We start from the raw sequence: 25,549 nt of genomic DNA, 5'->3' as shown, positions 1-25,549 counted from the left end.
GTATGTTTAACATATGATGTGCAGTGCTATATATTAGGGTTCAAGCCCCATTGTTTTTGTGTTGGTTCAAAATTATTTGTCTTGCGTCACGGCTCAAACTCCTGTGAGCTGGAATGAGCTACACACATGAAACTTGGCCCAATGATCATACTGTTTGCAAATGCTTCCCTGGAAATACGAGCCAAATCGGCCACATGGTGGCGCTATTACAAAATCACAAGGCCACAGCCCAAACAAAATAAGTGTGATGACATGAAATTGGACACTCAACAGCTCAACATGCTCTACAAAAAAAGTCTCTCAGTGCCTCTGGGGCCACTGTGATGGATGTTTTGCTAATTAGCATAAAGTGAAAAACAGTAAAGTGACATCCACTTTTTTTTTAATCAATCAACACCAAATTGGGTATACAGCATCATGGGTCAGAGATACACATGCCTCTCAGAAATGAGAAGGATCAGTTGAAAAACATGGCCGCTATAATTTAAAATATCCTTGCAAAGGACGGGGCTTACGATGAATTGGCCATAACTCAATAACATTAGTCCAATCATCATAAAACTCTGTAGATGGGTGCAAGTGGGCGTGACCTATCACTTATTGGCTCATAACTGAAGATGCCTCTGAGCAATCATGACTAAACTCACTGTAGACATCCGGGCCTGTCTCCTGAACACACACACCAAGTTTCAGATGAAAGGCTGCCTCATGGTGGCGCTATAGTTAACACCCAAAAATACACTTTTAAAAAGGCCAGTATGTGCTCTACAAGAAAGCCTCTTGGCCCATATAGCTCGCCATGATGGATTTGGTGCTATTTTGCAAAAACTGAAAAACAGTCAAATTTGATTCAATCAAGACCAAATTGGGTATAAGGCAAAACATTGCTGCTATCAAACATAATATCCTTACAAAGGGCGGGGCTTAGAATAAATTGGCCTAAACTCAATAACCATTGGTCCAACCATCATACAACTCTAGATATATCTTCAGGCTGAGGTTGTGAACAGGTTTACCAAAGCATCCTGAGCCCCAAACATAGGAGGCGCCACAAATACCAAAAATTTGTACCTCAAAACCTGTTGGACAGAATTTCATCTATTAGTCAAAAACCTGCCCATTGAGCTTCTTGAGTGAAAAAAGCTCAAACCCGCCTAATAGCCACATGTGGCTATATTTATCAGAATTATTTATAGAATTATTTTAACCACATTAGTGACACATGTATTTGTTCCAAAAATAAAATGAATTAAAATCATATAGATGAGGGATTTTCTTCAGGTTGTGTGAAAATATATGTGTGTTTGTAAGCAAAAGTAGTGCTTTTAACATGGTAATGTTTTTTTTGTACATTTTTAAAGATCATAAGAAATTTCTCCAGGAGGCGAGCCAGCAGTAGGCCTATTGTGGGACATCTCATCTCATGATCAATTTATCTGGTGGATGACGGCCTAAATAATAACTTTACAAATTAAATATATGACATTTGAAAAATATTAGCTTACTTCAGACACAACAGTATACTGTTGTGTCTGAAGTAAGCTAATATTTTTCAAATGTCATATTGCAGTACGAAAATGAAACATTCATATTTCAAAATTGTAACATCCAATTTTGTGAATAATTATTAAAATGTTTGGGTGTGTTATGTAAAAAACAAATTACTATTGTGATTTTTTTTTGAACCACTAAACATCAGTGTTGTTATTGCTTTCAAAACCATTAAGCTACTAGCTCCTATTGAATAGAAATAATGTATTATTTAATAGATTTGACTTTTTTTTACGTCTTTATTTTAGGGCGAGGTTGTCCAGCTCTGCCTCAGCACTGCGGAAACCCTGAAAACTACAGCGCACACAGCAGTCACTAACCCGGCTCCCAGGCGTGCCGCTGGAGGCCGCTGTTTCCTCACCCTCGCCTGGTGTCTCCGCAGTGCTGCCTGTCTACGAGGAGTGCGTTTGATTGTTGCAGGACTCAATGGCGGACAGAGCAGGGTAGTCGCGTTAGCATCGAGGACAATAACATCTCGACTGTGTGAATTCCTGGCGTGACTCGGTCCGCTGCTGCGTGCCCCCGGGTGCATCGGCTGAAGCGGGCTCTCCTGTGCACTAACATTCAACACGAAGTCGCTCCCAGCTTTCCTCCTGCTTGTTGTCTCCGTTCTTGAGTTCCCATCCCGAGCGGAGAAGTTAACGTACACTGTTCATGGTGGCTCACTGAAGGCAGCTAGCTTGCGAGCAAACCATGGGGGACTCTCTCGAATTGATAGGGAAGCGGCTGCTGTTGCTCCTCGACGACGGCAGGTCCGCGAATGGATCCGAGCCGGAGAAGGCTGCCTGGGCCCGGGACTGGCTCCGGGGGACGGTGCAGGCGGTGAGCGTCATCGGCCTGGCCGCTCCGGAGGTTAGCGGTGGAGAGGCGACAACAACATCCACCGCTGCAGGGCTGACGGTCAGTGTTGACATACAAGACCTACTGCGCAGCTTAGTACACACCAATTGATTCATAAATCACATGCCGGCTATAATATCTGCTTTTTCAACTCACTGAACTCGTTTCTAACCGTCAACAATGCTGCATTTGTTGGCAGTTGACGGTTAGCCCATTTACCTACATATTAGCAAGCTAACGTAACAAGTCGCAGGCAGTGAGGCGAAGCTAAACTCGAGGCCGGGGATTTTCTGGCCTTTGCTTTGTTCGTTTTTTTTTTTTTGAAGCTTTTGAACGACTGACATTCAGATCCACCGATGTTTATCGTAAGCACGTAGCAATCAGCCGCAAAGTACAGGTGCGTCAAAGCTTATTAAACGATCACGGTACCGTCGCTAAAACAAATCGCTGACAGTGGCAGTGAACGCACAGCGTTAGCTTGTCAGCTGCCATCGTTAGCTAACGTTAGTCTAGTTAAAGGCCTCACAAGTTCATATGAGGGTGAACCAGGAATTCCTTCGACTTCACTGTGAGGTTCAAACTAAAATGTTCAGACCAACACTCAAGTTTGTAAATGTAATAAACTGTCGAGAGCAGGACGTCAGTCTCAAGAGCTACGTTTAGTCTAATCTGTGCAGGGCTGCTAAATCGCAGGGACCCCTTTAAGTGAGATTTGTAAAGAATTTGGGGTGGTGGTGGTGGTGGGTGACCTACATAATGGCAAACGCTTCGTAGCCAACATCCAGTTTTTAGGAACAGCAAGCAGTTGTCAAGTTTAAAAAATATTTATTGAGATAAACAAAATACTTAAAAAAAATGTTAGGTATGCAAATGTACAAGTTATAAAACAGTGATTTCCTTGATTGAACTAGTTCAAAACTATGTGAAATGAGGATTAATGACATCTGTACACTTTGGCTATAGTATGAGTATGAAAACAAGATAATTTAGTATTTTTCAGTGATGCAGTCAAGGCTACCTTAACTGAGACCAAGTCATGATCAAGACCAGAGTGTATTTAGACCGAGACAAGACCGAGACTTGGAGGGGGTGCGACCAAGTCAAGGCAGGACAAGACCAGTGTCCCACACTGCATGACACACTTGCAGTTAATGTGTAACATGCAAACCATAGGCACTCATAAAGGTGGTCCACAGTTGCCTGAAAACGCCCACAGAAGACACATTAAAATTCCTTTCATTCACCTCTTTTATTGCCGTGTGTGTGTATAAGTGTACTATGAGAAATGTCTTGATAAAGTAATCAAAATCACTGCTGAGGGGAATTTTATGTGTGGGAATTTCTTTTCCTTGAGCAAACAAATACAAACACAAAGAATGATGAAGGCGCCTTAACCATTTTATTCAACCCCCCTTTTTCTGTGTTTTACCATCAATCTAACACAGTACAATATTTTGTACAAGCATCAGGGTTTCTGGGTGAGTTTTTGGGATATGGCTAATTCCGGGAAAAAAAGTGTTAATTCCCAAACTTACATCCCTGATACTTGAAATGTTTCAGTTTCATGAATAAAAATTGTAAACCCTGCAAGATTTTGCGACAGCATGACATCTGTGGGCACTCAGGTCACTCTTTTTTTTAAAAAGTCATCTTGACTGCTGGAGCGAGCCGCACCCGGTTGCTCTTTACAGTATTTTCATGGTCACGCTGGGTCGTTTCAGTTGTGTGCTAAGAAAACAAAAGGAATGGTTTTAAGATTAAGTTTACATCCGCCAGTCCCACCATTATACTGACATGTCACGTATGGTGGATACATGGGTAGCCAGCATGACAGCTGGGATCTGTAGAAAAACATAACAAATGCTAATCCTAATGTGCTAAAATGTTTACAGATGTTTAGTTGGGAGTCTAGATTCAGTGGCCTGTGAATTAAATGGCAGTGCAGATTGTTGGAGGAAGGTTTTACATAACTTTTTTTAAAGAGCTTGGTGATAATCCATATATATCGATACAATATTGTGACTTAAGGTGTCATCTGGACTTTTAATAGTAAGTAAGTATCACCACAAGTACTTTCTGATAGTGGCCTTCTGACACATGTAATATTGGTGCAAAACATGAAAACCAGGATTTATATCAGACCAAATTAAAGAATAATTAAGCCTGCATGACATGAAATAAAATAAATATACAAATGTCCATATTTAGTCAGACTAGTGACAAAACTGAAAATATTTCTGCTTAAAGACAAACCCCTATTTTAAAGCATTATGCAACTATCAGAATCCTTTTGATGGTACACTGACTTGTACCATAAAAACGGAGGCTCTGTTATTCCACCCTGCACCCTGAATGCCTCTTCTTGTACTATGACTTAAGTTGAGTAGGTGCAATCTCCTGTGAGAAGTACATAAAACTCTGCTGCACAACTTCACACTCCACTTAACTTTGGGTCTTCAGCTAGCTATAAGAAGAAGCTAGCTCAGAATTCTCAGGATGTTGACGGAGGAAACTAAGAAGAGAAAAATAAATGAACTGAGCAAGAGCCTGAACGAGAGTAAATCTTGGACTGACTTTAACATTTTCTGCAGTTTAGATCTTTGACAGCTCACAGTGGTAGTGTCTGGCTTTTATTGGAGGTGAACAAAAAGAAGTCCTGCTCCAGACGGGAACTGAGGTGAACAGATGCCGATTTGCACAAGGTGGCATAAATTGAGGCCAAATGTCCACTGTGTAGGCAAACTTTGGTAAAAAGAAAGTTTATTATTGCTTTTCATGTACAGAAATGAGAAAGTATTGAAGGCCATAAGCAAAGCTTAAGCTCACTTCAGTCCTTCCTAACTGTCAGTCAAAGCTGCTGACTGTCATCACAAATAACAGATCAGTTCAGGAATCCATCTATTGGCTGGTTGTTTTCGAAACACACAGACAAAATAGTCCAAGCAATCCAAAAAATCTATACATTCTCCAGGTAAAATAACACTGCTTTGTTCCATCTCCGCAGCAGATTGCTAACATTTACTTGTACAGTTTGCACAGTCGAAAAATGTTAATTGCTACACCCTTAATATGGAAGTATGGTGTAGGAATACTGGCATACTTGGGATACATTACCCAACCCTAGCTTGAAGGCTGTGTAACCGCTTTATGAAGTCCTTCAAGTGTCATCTCAGTTATTTCTGTACTAATCTTACAATTGTACCAGCCAGACACCAGTCACAAATGACTTTATAAACATAACAGTTTACTGTTGTATGACTGTCACAGTTTACAACACCTGTTTGGTGTACTGTGCAGTGACATTGAATCGAGTTCAGAGGGATTTGCTTTTATTCCTTCATGTTTCCTGGTGAGATGTGAATGGTGTGTGAATTGAAAATCTCATATGACTCGCTCTTTACCAACTATTTCCATTTTTCTATGGAAGTCTCTGCTGCCCTAGAGATAGCAATGATTGGCTGTGTTAGTTGTTTGGACCAGAGTTAGGATTTTTGAAACTCGCCAGTCATTTAAACTGACATCAGAAACACTGTCCGCTAAGACTGGTGCCTTGAGTAGTAGCTGCTTGGACACCGATGATGTTGTCTAGCCAGGTTTTGAGATAACCATTTCTGAGATTTCTTCTGCCAGCCCAATACAAAGAATAGTGGTGGCCAGAGCTTTTAAAAAGAGACATAAAAATCAACAGCAATGTGTCTTAATACGAACAATGGCCCTCTTGCTTTTCATACACCCCAGACCTTGTTGTGAACAGTTTTCATTGTATTCTACTCAAGAAATTGTCTCTATGAAAACTATCCACTCGGAGGTCTGTGGCTTATACAGAATAGGCACCCTGTTTGTGGAAACTGTGTGATGTTGTTGTTTAATATTTGAAATGTAAATTGTCAGTGCTGTGAGCACTACACACTTTTCAGCACACTTGCATTGTGGAGAAGACAGAAAACTCAGATTGATATCTGAAAACCTCACCAGATAAAATCTGAACTCTCTGCAGGGCTGCAGATAAGTTTGAAAATATGTTGTTTTGAAATTTTAAAGTGTAGACTCCAGAGCTGATAGAATCCTCTTGTGCAGTGGAAGGGATTATCTCACTTGGCTTTACATCCTCTGTGCAAATATGCCACCTCAATGCCTGCAGAGCTTTTTTGTTTTTTATTCATGGCACTTTCTTGCTTTCAACCTTCAGTTACTGATATTAAACTACTACCACAGTTTCAGCTTCAGGTTAATTTTTCCCCCTCATTCACCTATTATTTTCCTTTTCTTTTCTTGGCTAGTTAGTTCCATAAATGGTGTTAATGACACTCCATGAAAGTCCCACCCTGAGTTTAACAAGTCTGATTTGACTAGAAGGGGCGAATGGGGGAGTCAGACTGATAACAGTACGGTCGGGTTCTCACAGCTTGCTCTGTTAAATTCAACAGCTTATGTGAAATGCTTAGCTGTGTCTGAATGGTTTTACTTCTCAAAATTCAACAAAATAATAAACCTTCACTATCGACTTTACGACTGTGTCATGTTGTCTTCAGCCGGTGATACAAGTCTAAGGTACTAATCTCATAGAGCATGAATAGAGGGAGCCCAGCTGTTGTCAGAGTTACTTAATGCCATTTTTCTATTGGATCATCCATTGTGAATCAGTGCATACCAGTTTTACTCTGTTATTTTGACACAGAGGAGATGATGCAGAACTTACATACCATTGAACAAAACACTTAAGGGGAACTTTGCTGATTTTCAACCAGCGTTGTCTCACTACAATGCTGCTAGTTCATGCAAATGAACACTGGTAAACTTCTCTCCACTTAGCACCCAGAGCCCCCCACTCTCTGCTGGCAAAAATCTGCTAAAATGTCATCTGGCAACTTCAAGGACTGCCATCCACAGGTCATGTAGCACCAATTTCTAAAATATTTGTGTCATTTTACTGCTTAGACAGCCCTTTATGCAAGGGCCACCTTTCCAGTGGTCCCTTATTTAAAGGAGCACTATGTAGTTTTGGAGAAGAAATTCAAACTCAGAATTTTTATACTTAAAGGTAGGGTGGATGATGTTTTCCTGGAGCATTTTTTAACCCTTTTTACCATATTGCCTAAAATCTCCTTCACACACAGATTGAAATCAATGAATTAAATGATATGACACATACACCAAAAAAAATAGTCCCCTGTGGGATGGGCAGGACTGAAAAAACTCCATCCAATCGTCTTGAACGTCACGCTCAAGACAATTGGATGGTGATGTCTATCAACCTCAACTGCCATTCCCCCCCCCCCCCCCCCCCCCCCCGCCCCTGAGCGTACTCCTCTTCAGGCACGAACGAATCGCGCGTCCTCAGAGGCTTGGCTACTGGCTAGTTGGCTACATGTCACATAGCACGGGCTGCTCATAGGCCCTATTTCTACTTGATAGGTAAGATAACATTATGTCTTTATGATTTTTGAGAGTAGTCATTGGTTTCTGGCATTATGTTGTAATTTTAACGAGGGATGTCCCGGATCCGATCACGTAATTTTCAATGGATTGTAGTGTTGTAAACACTGCCAGGGATTACAGTTCTCCACCGCTACGTCAGATTTCCATCAATTGAAATGTCAGTTTCCAAATTTCAGTAAATAGTTAAAATGGTTTAGGAAGCAATCAGGCCACTGCATGACAGAGTCAAGTTGAAACGACACTTCTCTATCACCGCTGCACCGGATTACCTTCACCCTGTGATACAGAGAAGAAGATTAGCTAGCTAGTGCTAGCCTCTGTTTGCTGCTCCTCAAATGTCTCTGACTCTGGGGCATAAAATGTGATTGGGACATCCCTAATTTTAACAAATATCCATTCAGTTTGGGGATAAAACGAATTGGACGAATTGCAATGTTAGTAAATTGTTAGTAAATTGACGCGTGAACCCTCGGGAACAAGCGATGCGCGTTCCGGTACTCTGGAGGCGTGGCTTCGGGGGGGAAGGCTGAGGAAAGGGGTTTGGGCTATTGAATTGTTTTTTTTCTAAATGCTGTGTGCTCGAACTGTTTTTCCAACATCATCCACCCTACCTTTAAGCTATTAATGAGGTAATAATACAATACAATGTTAAAGGTACTGTGAGACACTGCAATATGATCCAGGAAGTCCAGTTTTTAGTTACCAATTAATGGGTTTAAAGACTTACTGCGCACCAAAACACTGCATCACGGTTGGCAATACTAGACAGGATTTCACAACTATGCAGACTTACCATTGCGACAACTATTTGATCTCTTATTGCGACAGTTGTGAGGTAAACAGTAGAAATACGGTGCACACGTTACAAAGTATGTTTCATACCAACATCCAAATGCCTATTTTTTTAAGGCTTTTTCTTTCATTTTAAGCAAATGAATCATTATTTTTTTTCTTTAAACCAAGGCAGCTGGATAACTAATGATTGGCAGGCAGACCTCATGTGAGTTTAGACAGATTTCCACAGTAGTACCACATAAAATGAAGTGTGTTGTCCAGCTCTTACTCTAACAGAACAGGGCCACTGTGTAGTGCTTAAATGTGCACAAGACAAAGTTGTGTATGATCATGTTATACCAGCAACACATGCAAACTTGCTGTAGATGTGGACAGATCATTTCATGCTGTTATAAATGATACAGCATGAAAAGTTTACAAAAGTGATGACTTAAACGACACGGACTGGAAATGTTCCTTTTCGAGTATTCTCATTTTAATCAGGATTGAATCACAGTAATTTAACTGATTGAGTGTATAATGAGCTCTTGTTCACTGAAGAGGCTCTGTGTTGCTGTACGCACTGGCAGATGGTATCCTGCCAGTCCAGTTGCAACAGTCTTTTAGTCTGGTTTTTTTGTTGTTGAATGTGTTAGGTTACCCAGAAAATCTCAAATTTTGCACATATTTCTACCTCGAACTGAATTTTTAATTAATCAACCTGTTGTAGCACAAACCTCAGGGCTGATGAATGTTGGTCAGCTCCTGAGGTAGCACTCTAGTGCAGATAGCGTAGCCGTCTTATATTAGCAGTCTGATGTTTATGCTCTGGTTCTCTCTCTTTTTCCAACTGCAGGTATTTGTGGAGTTTGAGAACGCTTCGCAGCGGTGTTCTTGGGTGCAGGTGTATGACGAGGGGGTGAAGGCCGTATTGGTGGAAGACTCCATTGTTTGGGCCAATCGGAGTGATGGTACTGGGCCTACTGGAGCCCCAGCATCAGCCACAGCCTGGCCTGCTCTGGTAAGTGCCCAGTTACACAGTGGGAAGCACAGTAGTCCACATCATACCTAAATGTCAAGCCTTGAAATCATCTAATGTACCCATTGAAGTGGGGAATAGGCATCAGTACAAGGCCAACCACTGCTGCCAAATAGGCTTAAACCTTTGGCAGCTATGGTTGTTTTCAAAGACTTTAGCTTCTAGATCGATTATTATTCTCAGGTTTGGACACTGAACATTGCTAAGTAATTTTAAGTAACACGCCTGTTTTAAACATTTCATTACACTGTTTATATTTATTATTTTTATACTCTGTTCACGTAGTGTTTTTGGATTTCTTTTCTTTCCTTTTTGTCACTGTTTGGGTAGGTTTAGGCAACAAGAATACTTGGTTTGGTTAAAATTCACCCTTTCACACCATTTAACACATTTTTGAAAAGATAGCTTCTCCCATGTGTGTATTTTTCCGTTTTCCGTAGATCTCTTGGAGTCATTTGAAAATAAAATTTGCACTTTTCCCACATCCTAGTGTCAAACCCTGATATGGGCTACAGATACCTTTCACTGCTCAGGCCCACTCTGTTATTCCAGTTGAACTCCAGTTAAGCTTCCAGCTCAAATGTTTGTTTCTGTCTTGTTTGTGCTCAATGCCGATGGCCATTCCATTGTACATGTGTTCATTTGGTTTTGAGCAGAAACAAGAGAATCCAATATGACTCACTTTATAATGACTAAAAAGTTTAAGGCATCAAGACCTGCGGTGTGCAACAATGAATGTATTATTTTGACCTGGATACAATTGCGTTGCTCAACCTTGCTTCCAGTTTTGCCCAATGTCCACTCGCTTTATTGCAGCAATAAATTCACCTGCAGCCCAAAAAGCATTTTCCCCATACGTCGCCATTATAAAGGAGATGTCTGTCAAAGGACACCTCAAACTGCAAACAAGGTCAATTATGACTTTGATATTATGAATCTTTCATCCATGAAGGTATTATACGTATAAAACTTTACTTGAGTGGAGGAAAGTGATTTAATAACCTATGTTGTCATCACAATGAAAAGTCCATGGGCCGAGCAGGAATTTGAATGCGAAGCAAGCATGAAAAACACTCAAACTATTTTTGCGTATGTGCCAGGAGAGCAATTCTTATTTGACTAAATAGGTGCTATGTTTGGGCCATTATGTCTGGCATCCTGTTGGTGTAAACATAGCCCAGATGGCTTAAATAACATTTAGAAAATTCAGTTCTTACGGTTTTCCTGTTGCCTCTCTGCAGTAGAGCTTAAACACAGTGTTCTCCTTTTCCTCAGGTCTTCCGCTCCCTGGTAGACAGAGTGGGATTAGGACCGTTGGTTCCTGTGGAGTATTTTGCAAGCAAGAATTTTGAATTCCTGGCTGATAACAAAACTGTCCAGAGGTTTGAGGTGTGTACAAATGTTTTACAGTGTTTGTTAGTCATTTAGAAGTGATGAGTGCAAAAATGATGAGTTTTTAAAACAGTTAGTTCGTAATAAACTATTTATGGCATTCATCAGAAATGACCAAAAACATTTTATGGTTCTCAGATTTGATTAATTGTAAATTGAATACCACTGTGCTTTTGTTATTTCTTCTATCATGTTAAAACAAAATAATAAACCAATGAAATAATAACAGCAACAGTTCCTGTAATATTCTAGTGTGCAGTTTCACGCATGTTTCTATTTCACATCCCTGCTGCACTAGTATCACAATTTAAGGAGAGGGTGGGTTGTGTCCTTGTGCAGGTTGATAAAGACTTAAGACACCCTCTGCTGTTGGAGCAGCCCTCCCTGCAGGCTGCCATCACCAGCTGGCACACTGACTTTGAACTGCAGGAGATCTTCAGGAAGGGTAGGACTCAACCTTCATCAGGTTTTATGTTGTTTTTACTACCCCTCTGTGTTTCCCGTATGATGTGTTTATTTAAGGCACCTGCTCAAATTAGCAACCTTGAAGTTAATGTCCATTTTAAATTCAAAATGTAGATAAAATACATTGTAAAGCAGTAAAGGTATGATACAGATGCACTAAAACAGTCACTGTAAATTATTACTGGTTGAGAAAATGTTGATGAGACATAGCGAAGACGCAATATGCAACGGAGGGAACACGTTTTTTCCGTACTGATACTTGGCTTGGAGCTTCATGGTCAAATAGTGCTGCAGCACCAACTTAATACAAACACAGTTTAATGCACTATATCATTTTCTAGCCTGGTTCTTGTTGAGTTGTTGATGTGCATGAGATGAAATGAAGAGTGATTTTATTCAGTGCTTTTATGTGTACAAGCTGCTTGAGCTACACATCTCCTACAGCATTATTTACATCTGGTCTATTTTTGGAATAATTTAACAGCATCTGAATAATGTATTCTATAAACGCAATATCTAACCAGACTAAAAACAGATACATGTGTATGTATTTTTCTCTTTTCCTTCAGTGTTTTATGTGTTTGTACATGAAAAAGATCTTGAAAGTTAAAGACAGACAGAGGGGCAATACAGAACTGCAGCACTGGACAGTATGAGAAAACTGTTTTTTGAGCATTAAAGCATGTAAACCTATTGAAGTAGTAACCCAAAATACAATTATGAGCCAGAAAAAAAACATACGTCTCCTTTTAATATAAAGATAATCTTTGGTAATCCTTTTGAAACCAGAAAAAATAAGTTACCAAAATATCCACAGCCAGTTGTTGTTCCTTGTTATGATAACGACTATGTTTGTAAATTCAATATTTAAGCAAATTAAGCAAACAACATAGAATAGAATTTTTTAAATAAACATACATTTCAGTTAACATTGCTCACTTGCCAACTGAAACCTGGACTGGGACACAAACTGAGCAGGCTGATGCAGAAGGTATCACTGTGAAAATGTGGACTGTGGCTATTTGTAGCCCTGTGTAGTGTTACGATGCTGCTTATGTTTGCTGTGATTCTTCTTAGGTATTTGTGGTGATGCTTTCACTCTAATAACAAAACCAATATGCCATTATTTAAGTAAGATGTAGTGCACCATCCATTCAGCATCTCTGTTTCATTTAAATCTGCCAGAATGTAACTCTAACAACTTTTCCTCCTGTCCCTGCCCACAGGTTCATACACTATTCAAGGACGCAGGGTTCGCGTGTACCAGCCAGAGTTTGAGGAGTGCTGGGCCTCAGGACTGGTATCACAGCACGATCCTATCTCGCACATTATGGAGATTACCTTAGATAAGGTAAATAACGCTCGCTTTAGAATGGGAATTGGGATGCATATTTCATTAGATATTGTGTGATCAAAATAACAAAAACACTAGAAAGTCTTAATGAGATATTATACAAAATTTGGGGAAACAAAGAATGAAGTCCCTTTTCGAATGAAGTTGGAATCCTTTTTTCCTGTTTAGAGGCAGAGTGGCAAGAGGTGTGTCAGGAGAAGTGTTTAGCGTATTCCTCTGGAGTGGGCAAAGGTCAAGACTAAATGAAAGTTGTAAAATTAAGTAAATTTAGAGGTGGATTAAAGCTACCAAATTTTCTAAATATTACACGGCGGCACGGATATGTGTTATCGTGACCAAAAACATAAAAAATAATTAGATACTGTGGTTGACTCAGAGCAGTGGGTTATGTTGTGAAAAAGGAAATGAAATGTATTATGGAAATTTCATTGGTTCCAGGTGTTCTTACATTTGCCTGATTAGTAACATTGCACTGTTAAGATAATGCTCTTGTTTTGCCAATATATATCCTGGTCATTTTGTCAAAGTCACTTAAAAGCCCTGTTTTTGCTGCAGGGAAAAGAAAATCAGATGGTTGATCCTCGTGTGATACATGTCATGCTGGCTGAGGAGGAGGTAAGTTTGTCATATTATACATCTAACTATACTCTGTAATTGGTTGCACTGTTCTGTATGTTTTGTTAAAGTATTTTCAGCTCTAAAGTGACATTTTATTTATAATGTATTAATAGAATTACCTCCTCACATATTCCCTTGTTTTAGCTTGGTAAGAATGGGCGTCGTAGGAAGGACAGTGAAACAATGAAGGGTGACAGTGGACGCAGACGCAGGACTGCCTCCGAAGGTGAGGATGACTTGAACTTGAAACGTTTTAAAGGAGCAGGAGATGCGGGAGCTGACAGCCAAAACTGTGGCGATTCCAACAAAACTCCAGTGGAAGGGATGGGGATCTGGGCTGGAGACTCGGCCGAAAGAGTCAGCAGCACAACCAAAAACGGAAGCTCTTCAGAAGGAGCCTTTCCTCAGGGCAGAGTGTCGTCCCCCAACACCAATTCCTCACTCCAGATGGACCAATCAAATGCTACTCCTCCTCGTTATCCTGCCCACGTCAAAGAAAATGGTCGCTCAATCTCCACACAAGGGGCGGCAGACTCCACCACTGCTGTAACTCACACCCCCACCCCTCCTCCCCTCAAACCAGCCCCCTCTCCCTTCTCCACCACATCTTTCCCCTCACTAGGCCAGATGCCAAGCCTGGTCCCTGGAGCTCCAGCCCCTAAGGCTTCCCCATCCCCCCAACCAGACCGAGAGGAGGCCTCCCAGTCAGCTTATTCCAAAACAGCTGCTCTTGTTTCCCCGGGGCCTGTCACCATTTCTTGGTCACATGACAGCGGTCCGAGCGTGGCACTTTCTGCTTCTGTGGGTTTTAGTCCTAAAGCCCCCACCTGGGGAAGCCAGACTGAGGTAAGTTGGTCAATATGATGCATAACATCAATACCATTATATGATCCCTTTGTAAATGATCACAGTTTGGTTTCTGCTATCACTGCCATTTTACTTTATCAAACCGTTCTGTTTTTCAGGGATCTAAAACTGCATCAGGCTTTCGTCTGCCCCAGGCTGCGCCCACTGCCTCTGTATTTGGAGAAGTTACCTCTCAGACCAACGGATCTCCTACCACTACCACAACCTCCCAGGACACTCCGAGGCCCTTTGGCTTCGGCTTTGGTGGAGCAAAGACTGAGTCTCAATCCCAGCAAGACCAAAACTTGTTTTTCCAGTGCATGACCCAAAATTCTGGCTCCAGCCCGAGCCTAGCTGCTGGTCAGACCCAGTCCAAGGACACAAATTACTTCACTGCCGTGTCAGAGAGCCTGAGTAAAGAACCCCCAAGCCTTTTCAAGTCCGCAGCCTCCACTGAAGGGCTGAAAAAGCCTGAGCAGCCCAAAGTGCCTGACACCCATCCGACAGGAAATGGTGTGCTCAACAAATCATCGTCGGTCTTCCAGGGCATGGGTAGCTCTGTAGGAGGAAGAGGCTCTGGTCTAAATATTGGTGCTGCCTCTGGGGCTCAAAGTACTTCTAAGAAGAGCAGTAATAATGGGACTTCTGTGGGGGGCTCAGGGCTACAATCTGGTTTTAATACTTCAGATAGCCACCAGAACCTTTTTCTGCAGGGCTCCAAAGAGCCTGCTAATCCATTTCTGGCATATGGGGACAAAACCTCCCACACCTCCTTTGCTGGCCTCACTGGGGCTGAGCCACAGACCCTTGGTCCTGCCTCGGAGAACAAGCCAAACCTGTTCACCATGGCAGAGCCACCTAAAGGGATCCTGTCTTCCCCTTTCCCAGCACTCTCAGCAGCTGCATCACCCAGCTCTTCCTCCTCTCCAGCAACAGCCTCATCACAGAGGTTACAGAGTGAAGGGACTGTGACAAAGGGGGAGCAAGAAGTTGCTGAGATGCCTTCATCCACCTCAGGCTGCCCCATGTTTGGAAGCACTGGCCCTGCTGGAATGGAGGAGGCCCCTGTGTCCTTTGAGCAAAACCAGTCCCAGAAGTTTGCCCTGGAGGAAAGGGGCCAATCTTCCAAACGTGACTCTGACTCCAGCAGCAACAGTGACCTATCAGACCTGAGTGACAATGAGGAGGGCCCAGACAAAGGCCAAGTACCAGGAGGACCACCACAGCCTCCCAAGGATGGGGCCATGTTGCAGAAATCTAAAGTCCAAGGGGCTGCTAAGAGCCGTCCACGTAACAAGCCTTTCAAAGGTTGGTATTGTCCTCTCTTTAAAACCCCAGAAGCATTTTTGATAGCAAACTAAGCAATGAAATTAACCCTAAGTTGTCTCCTTCAGTGGGCCAGTCTGTACTAAAAGACCAGAGCAAGGTGCGTCGTCTAAAGCAGTCTGGTGAGTCCTTTCTTCAGGATGGCTCCTGCATAAATGTGGCCCCTCACTTGCACAAGTGCCGCGAGTGCCGTCTGGAGCGTTACCGTAAATATCGAACTGCAGATGAAGACAGCGATGATGATGACGACCCAAACGTGGCCTGTCGTTTCTTCCACTTCAGAAGGTAAGCGTTTCTATGCTTGTGCCGCTTAGTGTATTGCATTGCATCTAAAAGAAAAGTTATCAGAATAGAAGAAGCAATCGTTGCCAACAATGATTTGTTACTGAATTTGTCTTTTTTTTTGGCCATTACCAGGTTGGCTTTCACTCGTAAAGGTGTACTGCGTGTGGAAGGCTTCCTCAGTCCTCAACAGAGCGATTCCATGGCCATGGGTCTGTGGTTACCTGCACCAGCTGTCCAAGAAGGCCTTGACCTCGATACATCCAAGTACATCCTGGCCAATGTGGGAGACCAGTTCTGTCAGTTGGTCATGTCTGAGAAGGAGGCCATGATGATGGTGGAGCCTCACCGTGAGTACAGAAACATCTCACGGATCTCGCCTGAGCCAATGTTTTCTCCACAGTTTGTGTTTTACCTGGTCTTTTGAATTTGTGCTACATATTTTCTCATCTCTTAACCTGTCAGTTGTGTTTCTTCTATGTATATAATCCTGTGTTTTTTTGACTGGTCCTTCAGAGAAAGTGGCGTGGAAGCGTGCAGTACGAGGTGTTAGAGAAATGTGTGACGTGTGTGAGACCACCTTGTTCAACATCCACTGGGTGTGCCGCAAGTGTGGCTTTGGAGTGTGTCTGGATTGCTATCGGCTCCGCAGGAACAGGCCAAGGGAGGGTGAGTCTTTGCGGTGATAGAAATCTTTAAAGCGAAGTTAACTGTATCGCTACAGGGTTACTATTCCAATAATATTATTCCAATTATAGAAACATGTTAATGTGTAGTGAGATCTTTTAATGTTGAGTGCATTGATCAATATGTCCTCTCCGTCAGATGTAGATGAAGGTCCGGAGGATGAGGTTTTCGCATGGTTGAAGTGTGCCAAAGGCCAACCTCATGAGCCCCAGAACCTCATGCCTACGCAGATTATACCTGGGACAGGTAACGTACATTATAATGCAATCAGAAATCTGTCAACCCCTTCCTCACGAGTATCGAGTATTAAATATGATAATTTATTGATACAGTAAGAGCTTTAATGATTGATTTTATCTCTTTTAGCTCTTTACAACATAGGGGACATGGTGCACTCAGCCAGAGGAAAGTGGGGTATTAAGGCCAATTGCCCTTGTGCCAGTCGACACACCAAGCCTCTAGTGCGCCCTGGTGCCCCCAATGGGATTTCACAGGTACAATTGTGCAGCATTATTTTTTCCCTAGTTCTGAATTTCAGTATGTTGGGAAGTGCTAAACCCGAAGGCTCTAATTTCTTGTTATGTTTTCTTGGCAGTCTTCATCAAGCAGTGGTGGTGTCCTCGCAGCTGCAGCCTCTGGTATTGGCACCACTCCAAAATTAGAGGGAGAAACATCAGCGATCAAAACAGAACCTACGCAAACAACAGCACCATCAGACAGTGGGGGAGGAGAAACTGTGGGCAGTACCAGTAACTCCACCAGTGGTACATCCTCCCCCTGTAACATCAGCCAGTCCTCTTCCAAGGAGCCGCGCTCTTCAGGAGAGGGCAACAGCTCTGCTCTGCACTGGCTGGCAGACTTGGCCACACAGAAAGCCAAGGATGACACCAAGGGTAAGAGGGAAAGAGCAATTGCTGAGTCACTGTAATGTCAGTGCATGAAAAAGTCCAAATCAATATCAAAGTTGAAGTTGCATCACTGCCTTCTTGCCATCTTCTCACAGAATCCGGTTCACTTCGCTCCATGATGAGTCGAGACAGCCGGCCTCCCTTTGGCCTGGACTCACTCAGTGCCCTGTCAAAGCCTTCTGCTTCCAGCCCTAAGCTATTTAACAGTCTGTTACTGGGCTCCAGCATGACCCAGTCCAAACCTGAGGGGTCCAGTCTCCGGGATCTACTCAACTCCGGACCGGGCAAACTCCCCCAGGGCCCTGGAGAGAGTGGGGTACCATTCCCCTCCGTCTTTACCTCAGCAGGCGTACGTATAAAACTTTTATTATTCTTTTATGTTCTCTAAAGTGTCGACACACCTAGACTAACAAGGCGGTGGAAGTCGATGGGCCCAAAAAACACTGTACACAGAACAGTTGGAGAAAAAACAAACAAAAAAGAAAAACAGGAAAACTCAGAGTGAGTTCAAACCACACTTTACGCCTTTAGCTATTTACAAACTGTCTTACCGTTTACTGTGGAAGTAATGAACCAGATCTTTTAATTGTGAAATTCGCAAGGCTGAAAAAATATTGCTTTCTAAAAGAATAAAAGATTAGGCTTTTACTTAAAATTATATGAGTGGAAGTACAAGCACTGGCTGGGTAATTAAAATGTGTCCTTTGTCTGTCAGAGTGACAAGCTGAAGAGCAGCCTCCCAAACTTCCTCGATCACATCATCGCCTCAGTTGTGGAGACCAAGAAGGCAGAAGGCCGTCGGACCGGGAACTCTGAGGGCGGCGAGCTTGGTGTCTTGGGGGGGCGCAAGGATGGCGTAATGGGCCTTAGTGTCTTGGAGCCACATACCTCACACTCCTGGCTCTGTGACGGACGGCTCCTCTGCCTACAGGATCCCAGCAACAGCAACAACTGGAAGATCTTCAGAGAGTGCTGGAAGCAGGGACAAGTAAGAATCATGATTTGTATTATAAAGATTGCTTCTCTTGGGAAACTTTACAGCACTGACTTTTGTTTGATTTTCTTCTGCACTGTGTCCAGCCTGTGTTGGTGTCAGGAATAGAGAAACGCCTGAAAGGTCATTTGTGGCAGCCTGATGCCTTCAGTAAGGAGTTTGGAGACCAGGATGTAGACCTGGTCAACTGTAGAAACTGTGCTATCATCTCTGATGTGAAGGTGCGAGACTTCTGGGACGGCTTCCAGGTCATCTCCAGTGAGTTCCCAAACTATATTTACTATATATATATACATACTATACTACTTATTTGTAGTTTGGGTTACCACTGTGTCATTTTAGTAACCGTTTCTCTGTGATGGCAGACATGGCAGCTAATACTTTTTTTTCTTTGAATGCAGAGCGACTGCAAGATGCTGAGGGCAGTCCCATGGTGTTGAAATTGAAGGATTGGCCTCCAGGTGAAGACTTCAGGGACATGATGCCCACACGGTGAGAAACCGAGAAATAAGTTGCTTCTTGTGTGTTTAATGCATTTTTGCTCACCAACCAAGCTGCCCACTGCATCCCCAGTGGAGGTCATTTACAAATGTGTATACTACTAATTATATATAAAACAGATTTTTGGAAGTTGTAATACACAAACTAGTTAAATCTGCAATTAAGATTCATGAATATCACATGCAAAAATTAGATTCACATTTTTTTAATCACACCGTTTTCAAGTCACCTGGTACATATGGAATCTGTTGTATTTATTTATCTGTATCTGACACACAACTCTTGACCCTTTTTTAAATGATTGATGTTAGTTGTCATTGACTCCTGGTGCTTTGATTTTTTTTACCTAATTTTGGTACCTTCATGTTTACACTTACTTAAACGTGTTAAAAAGCTGAATAACTATATTTAACCGTGTAACTATGAGAAATTCCACATGTCATAAATGCAAAACCATTTTCGTGAACCAGTTATTTCCCGTGTAAGATGAAAAATGTATGCATTTGATATTAGCTTTGGGATTTTTTTGTCAGGTTTGATGATCTGATGGATAACCTGCCCTTGCCCGAGTACACAAAGAGAGATGGTCGTCTAAACCTTGCCGCCCGTCTGCCCAACTTTTTTGTGCGTCCTGACCTTGGACCTAAGATGTACAACGCCTACGGTGAGAAGGATTGGCAGAGTTTGGCACATCTCTTTCTCCCCCTCCCTCCATCATTTATTTGTCTTCATCAGCTCTGTTTCATTCCCTCAATGTAATTCTTACACTCAGGCTTAACCTCGTCTGAGGACAGGAAGGTGGGAACCACTAACCTTCATCTGGATGTCTCTGATGCTGTCAATGTCATGGTGTATGTTGGCATCCCTCAAGGAGAGGGCGACCAGGAGCAAGGTCAGTTGACTTAAACAAACACTCTCTTTGGTCTCCCTTTTCCTCTCACTCTTGCTCTCACACACATTTGAAAAACATTTCTTACATTACACTTGTCAGGTACACAGTTAATTGAATTATTAAATGTTATCAAAACCACTACTCTTTTCCAAACTGAAAGAATAATTTTACTACCTAAAAACCTTGTTATTTACAATATTACATGCACACTTTTAGGTTGTCATTTCAAGCCCAGGATATTAATCGTTGGTCTTTGATCTAACTGAACCCTCCTGAACATTCTTTAAGAATATTTTCACAGCTGTTTCCAGAACATCATGCTCTTTACTTTATCGCTTTAGTTAGTAATGTTTTTGCTTTGATTGGCTTAGATGGGACCATGAAAATACCCTTCAGTGGGGTCTCACTCATTTACATTGTGACACAATTTCTCATTCACAGAGGGAGATATGTCTGGACGCAAAGGTCTGTAGACTTTCAATTGTATCACTTCAGTAGCATGCCCTTCTTCTTGACTAACTCCCCTTTTTCACTCCCCCATGTCCCACCCTCATCCTCCTGTTCTTATCTGTTAAGTAGGGGCCAGAGCACAGGGACCCAATCTTTTAGTTTCTAATGTGGTATGTTTGTACATTCCTATGTAAACCTTTATTAACACCTTAATTTGATAACGGGTGGCATTGAAATTCCTGTTTTTGCCTTTTTGGATATTCTGATTTTCTTCTAAGTAGATTTCAGGGTTGAGTTAAAATGTGTATCTCTAAATGTGCGTCATTCAGTGCAAAAACATGTTTTCCATGAATTGACATGGAGTTCACAGAAGATTTCAAATAATAACTGCAGTGGGAGTATTTTCTGTTCCTGTTAGCTTTATGCGAGCTGTGCTCTGGTTCTTACACTGTGGGAGAAAAGTTTCCATGAAGGGCATCTAGAATTGGCTTCCCTGTTCCCTCACTGACACTGACACACACCCAATAGTGTGACCACAGGCATGCTGTCCTCATACACCAGTCCCTTTTCTTCTTATGACCAGGGGATTTTACACTCACATCCCAATGATCGCACATTTACTGATTCATCCTGGCAGCTGAATTTAAGGCTGTAAATCAATCATAGTCATTAGCGACCAGATGATAATAATTGGGTCAGTTTACACCAACATATAAGTCACCTCACTAGGGCTGGCTGATATGGCTTAGAAATAATATGTAGATATTTTTAGACTATGCTGCGATATCTGATACTTATCTCCTATACAAAGTTTCTTTTAAAAGAGCAAACTGTAAATTCTCAAATGGTGGCTGAGGCCAGAGGAAGGACCAGTCGCATAAAAATAGGTGTAGCCTTTGACTTCGACTTTAACTTTACGTCAGACTGGCTATAGACTTAAATTTACCTACAGCTTAAAAGCTTCACTGAATGACTAATGTAAGAAATAAATCTGAAATAAGACACTTCACAGAAGAGAGAAAAAGATGGACGCAGCAGCGACATAGCTACATATTTTACACCTGCTATAATCCTACATCTGCTGGAGGAATACAGTGCTGAAAAAGTGTTATTTAGTATTTGAAATTAACTTAACAAAAATCTGATCAAACCCGAATTATGCCTCAGCCTGTCATGAGCTTTTCAGCCAGATCGAAAGAGACGAGTGACAAGAGGAAGATGGCTCTGTGAGGTAGCGAGAGATGCCAGGGCTGTGTTGTGTGTTATCTTGCTGTCAGAGAGAAGAGAGAGAAAGCTGCTGCCACAGACATGAAATAAGTCCTTGTTTATATAATGTTACTACGGCCATCTCCTTGTAGTCTTCACAGCAGAGTTGGTCGAGACTTTGATTAAGCTATTAGGCAGCTACGAGTCAAGCTGAAGTCAATTAAAATAGCTATTTGGGACTGTGTGGCTTGAAGCTGACCAGCAACAACAGTTAACACTCAAATATGATAATTTGGTCACCTGCCATATTGAACATTTATTGATATATGAATATATTCGATATATTGCACAGCCCTAAATACACATGGATAGGTACGTAGCAAAGACTTACTTATCTCACTTATCTTTCTGATAACTCTGAATAACCAAGTACTAAAATGAGAAGTCATTATATTTACAGTAGTAGTGTTAGCTGCTCTGTACGATCAACCTCAGGCTGTGGATGTGAACATTGTGTCAGTGAATGTGATTGTGTAGTCTGTAACTCGTCCTTTTCTTTGCCCCAGTGGTTGTCAACTGGTCCATCCCCAGGATCCACATTTGTCTTCAGTCACAACCCAAACATCATTGAAAATTTCAACCATTTTCATTGATTTTCTCAATTTTTCAGTAATCTACAATGCATTCATGCACTTTAATAGCACTGTTACGGTGGCATTTTCATGTTTTGCCAAAGGCTGCATCAGTAGCTTCTGTTTAAAGACATTTTCACAGTTCTTGGGGGGGAAAACATGAACAGCCAGGACTCCTGCTTGGGATGTTTGTGTCATGACAGTCATATGATGCTGCAACAAACAAAATTTTAAGAGAAGCTCTGAAAATGTGTGCACTTCAGAATAGAGCTATTATTGCCCACAATCCTGCAGTCCACTTATAAAAGACCTGCAACCAGCTACTGGGTCATGAGGTACCTGTTGAGAACTACAGCTTTGTGCCATTGTTGTCAAACAGTTTGATGGATTTACATTAATTCAGTTATATAAGGATTATGCCACAGATAATGAGAAATGCAGATGGATCTTGGAGCCCTTAGGACTCAGGTATAATAGATTTAGTGAGTCATCAAGGAGGAAGGAAAAGACAACCGTGTTTGAGTACAGTTGAAACCTCAACGATTACAGGTTAAACCCTGACGATGAAACTCTGTAAAATCTGGTCGTCTTAGAGGCACTGCTTATGACCCTTTGGTGTCCTGTATGTGTGTGCTTTGTTGCCTATGTTTGGTCGTCCAGAGGTCATGACCACCATTGAGGAGGGCGATGTGGATGAAATGACCAAGAGGAGGGTGTACGATGCAAAAGAGAAACCTGGAGCTCTCTGGCACATCTACGCTGCCAAGGATGCTGAGAAGATCCGAGAACTGCTCCGCAAGGTCAGCAGCCAATAAATGTCTGCCTAAAATAGCTTCTGATCTCTTGAGCTGCATTATCATTGGCTGTAGTTGTAACACAATTTAACCTTGTTTACAGAGACAGGGATGAATCAAAGGAACGGTGCAATACCTTTGGCCTGATAGCAGCAGATAGTCAATGCAGTGCATGAACAAAAATCTGATTTCCTCTTAGAAAGCTCTTTTTTTATTTTATTTTTATTTGCATTCTAAGAATTTACATTCATCTGAATCCAGTTTATTTCCTTCAGCTGTGTCCTTGTTTACTATACTTGTTGGTTCAGATCATGCCATAGTTTATGCATATGTGTCAGGTGGGAGAGGAGCAGGGTCAAGAGAACCCTCCAGACCACGACCCCATTCATGACCAGAGCTGGTACCTGGACCAGGTGCTCCGCCGCAGACTCTATGAAGAATATGGCGTCCAGGGTTGGGCCATTGTACAGTTCTTAGGAGATGCCGTATTTATCCCTGCTGGAGCTCCACACCAGGTCAGATGTGTTATTTTTAGAAAACCTTCTACACATATCTATTTATTTGGAAATCATTCATGCATTTGTCTCTTCTTGTTTAATTCACATGCTTATTCATTCTGTGCTCTTTCCCTCTCAGGTGCACAACCTGTACAGCTGTATTAAGGTGGCGGAGGACTTTGTGTCTCCCGAGCACGTGAGGCACTGTTTCAGGCTGACCCAGGAGTTCAGACACCTGTCCACTACTCATACAAACCACGAAGACAAGCTACAGGTTGGTGTGCCTCTCCTCTCATTTAGTTACAGTGCCATATTGAATGGATTCAACTAGAAAATGATCTCAAACAGTATGCCAGGTAGATATTTACATCTTTATGTTGTGCTGGTTTGATGGACAAGAGAAGTGATTAATAACCTCCGCAAAGGACGTCATGTTTTCACCTGTGAACGTGCTTGTTGGTTGGTTTGTCAGCAGAATCACAAAACAACTGAACAGGGATGGGTCCATACCAAGAACAGACCTCTTTTAACTCTTGGTGCAGATCTAGGAATTTTTTTGTGAGATTCGGCGTTTTTCGACATCTTTTGTTAAGCATGAAATGACAATGCACTCAAAACAGCTTATGACTGTGATGTGACTAAACGTTTAATACATTTTCTTTGAAGAATCGACTTGATGGAAGCGTCTGGAATGTAGTCGTCCTTTTGTCGCATTAAACTTTTTTTGAATTAACATCGTAAAATTATTGAGACCATTCATTCTGTTGACCCTAGATGATGATCGTTGGATATTTCCAAACTCATCATTAAAGGAACGTTAAAATAGCCATAAGGGACAAAAAGTTTGACCAGTCTTAGTGGGGGATTGTTTCCATGCCTGTCCCTTGTTAAACAAACCTTCCCTGTTGTTTTTTTCCCAGGTGAAGAACATCATCTATCACGCAGTGAAGGACGCTGTTGGGACACTGAAGGCGCACGAACCTAAACTAGCACGCCCTTAGTTCCTAATACTTAACGCTGTCTCAAAACAACCAGCCTCTGACGACCACTCCACTACTCACACACAGTATGCATTACATACCTACACACACGAGTACAAGCTGCAGAGAGCAGAGTACAAAGATAGAGCGTAGGTGTTTTTGGGGCAGTGAAGGTCTGGGTTTTGGGAAAGAGAACATTTGATCTGGGGAGGGATTAGACGGGGAGGGGCTAGTCAGCGATCCGATGAAGGAGGTCGTTTATCGCTGTTACACAGTACGCTCAAACTTGTCTAGTTGTTTTCCAATTTTTTTTGTTTTTGATTAACTCTGTATTTAAGGTCAGTGTGTTTGTTCTGTTGTTTTCATTGTATATGTAAGATGTGAGAGTAAGGGAGGTAACAGCTGACGTGCCTTTTGAGCAGAGGTTCAGCTACCATATAAGTGACTGACAAAATGTGAGCACTGGGCTAACTTTCCTATTTTGACAACTTTGATATTATTTTTCTTCAATAGGAGCGAGGTTAACCTGTTTTTGTAGACTTTTTTGTTGTTGGAGTTTTTAAACAGCTGATTGCTTCTGCCCTCTGTGGGCAAAAATGAATTTGCGAAGCAGCCAGTGAGGGGAAGCAGACCAAAGTTTTGTATTTTTTGTTTTCTTATTTCACTTCTAGAGTAAGAAGTCTTTTCTTTTTATACACCACAAGGTAGTGATCAGAAGGACTCCAGAGAGGGCAGTGATTTTTTTTTTTCTTTTTTTTTTTTTTTTCCTTTGGTCACCTATCTTTGTCCCGTGAGCTGAATGAACTGCAGACTTCCAACAACATTGTTCAAGAATCACAATTGCAGCTGAACAGAACTACTGGCCATTAACATTGTATCAATATATATATTGATCTTAGCAGTCTGTTTGATTTTTCACAATAAAGTTTACAAAAACTACTGTTTGTTTAATGGTCATTTTTATCCACAAAAACCTGTATGTGGTTACAACGTGTGTGCTGATGTCTGAATATAGGCTGCAGTGAATTTTTTTTCCATTATCATATAATGTGTTGATTATTTTGTGATTAGGTCCAAAAAAA

At 41.8% G+C, this 25,549-nt stretch overlaps 1 protein-coding gene across 4 annotated transcripts; it reads left to right on the top strand.

Moving 5' to 3' along the window:
* Window positions 1-1,945: 1,945 nt before the first annotated feature.
* Window positions 1,946-25,406, top strand: kdm3b (lysine (K)-specific demethylase 3B). 4 transcript variants are annotated; one of them, XM_084353897.1, is made up of 25 exons: window positions 1,947-2,451; window positions 9,461-9,625; window positions 10,919-11,032; window positions 11,375-11,480; window positions 12,727-12,851; window positions 13,410-13,469; window positions 13,617-14,318; window positions 14,438-15,626; window positions 15,713-15,929; window positions 16,062-16,276; window positions 16,443-16,595; window positions 16,758-16,859; window positions 16,980-17,107; window positions 17,209-17,506; window positions 17,617-17,870; window positions 18,237-18,509; window positions 18,602-18,773; window positions 18,917-19,007; window positions 19,550-19,680; window positions 19,789-19,908; window positions 20,350-20,373; window positions 22,857-22,996; window positions 23,329-23,505; window positions 23,627-23,761; window positions 24,408-25,406. In XM_084353897.1, exons 1-25 carry the CDS (start codon window positions 2,245-2,247, stop codon window positions 24,486-24,488), a joined length of 5,379 nt encoding a protein of 1,792 aa, XP_084210023.1. In that variant the 5' UTR covers window positions 1,947-2,244; the 3' UTR covers window positions 24,489-25,406. The 4 variants fall into 4 exon arrangements, with proteins under 4 accessions (XP_084210025.1, XP_084210023.1, XP_084210024.1 ...); XM_084353896.1 differs by having other exon boundaries at window positions 1,950-2,451; window positions 16,752-16,859; XM_084353899.1 differs by lacking the exon at window positions 20,350-20,373 and having other exon boundaries at window positions 1,946-2,451.
* The last annotated feature ends 143 nt before the right edge of the window (window positions 25,407-25,549 follow it).

The sequence above is a fragment of the Pagrus pagrus genome (assembly GCF_965226575.1).
Source record: "Pagrus pagrus genome assembly, chromosome: 5".
In the NCBI taxonomy this organism is placed as follows: Eukaryota; Metazoa; Chordata; class Actinopteri; order Spariformes; family Sparidae; genus Pagrus; species Pagrus pagrus.
The sequence above is the reverse complement of the archived record's forward strand: the minus strand, read 5'-3'. Positions and strand labels throughout refer to the sequence as shown.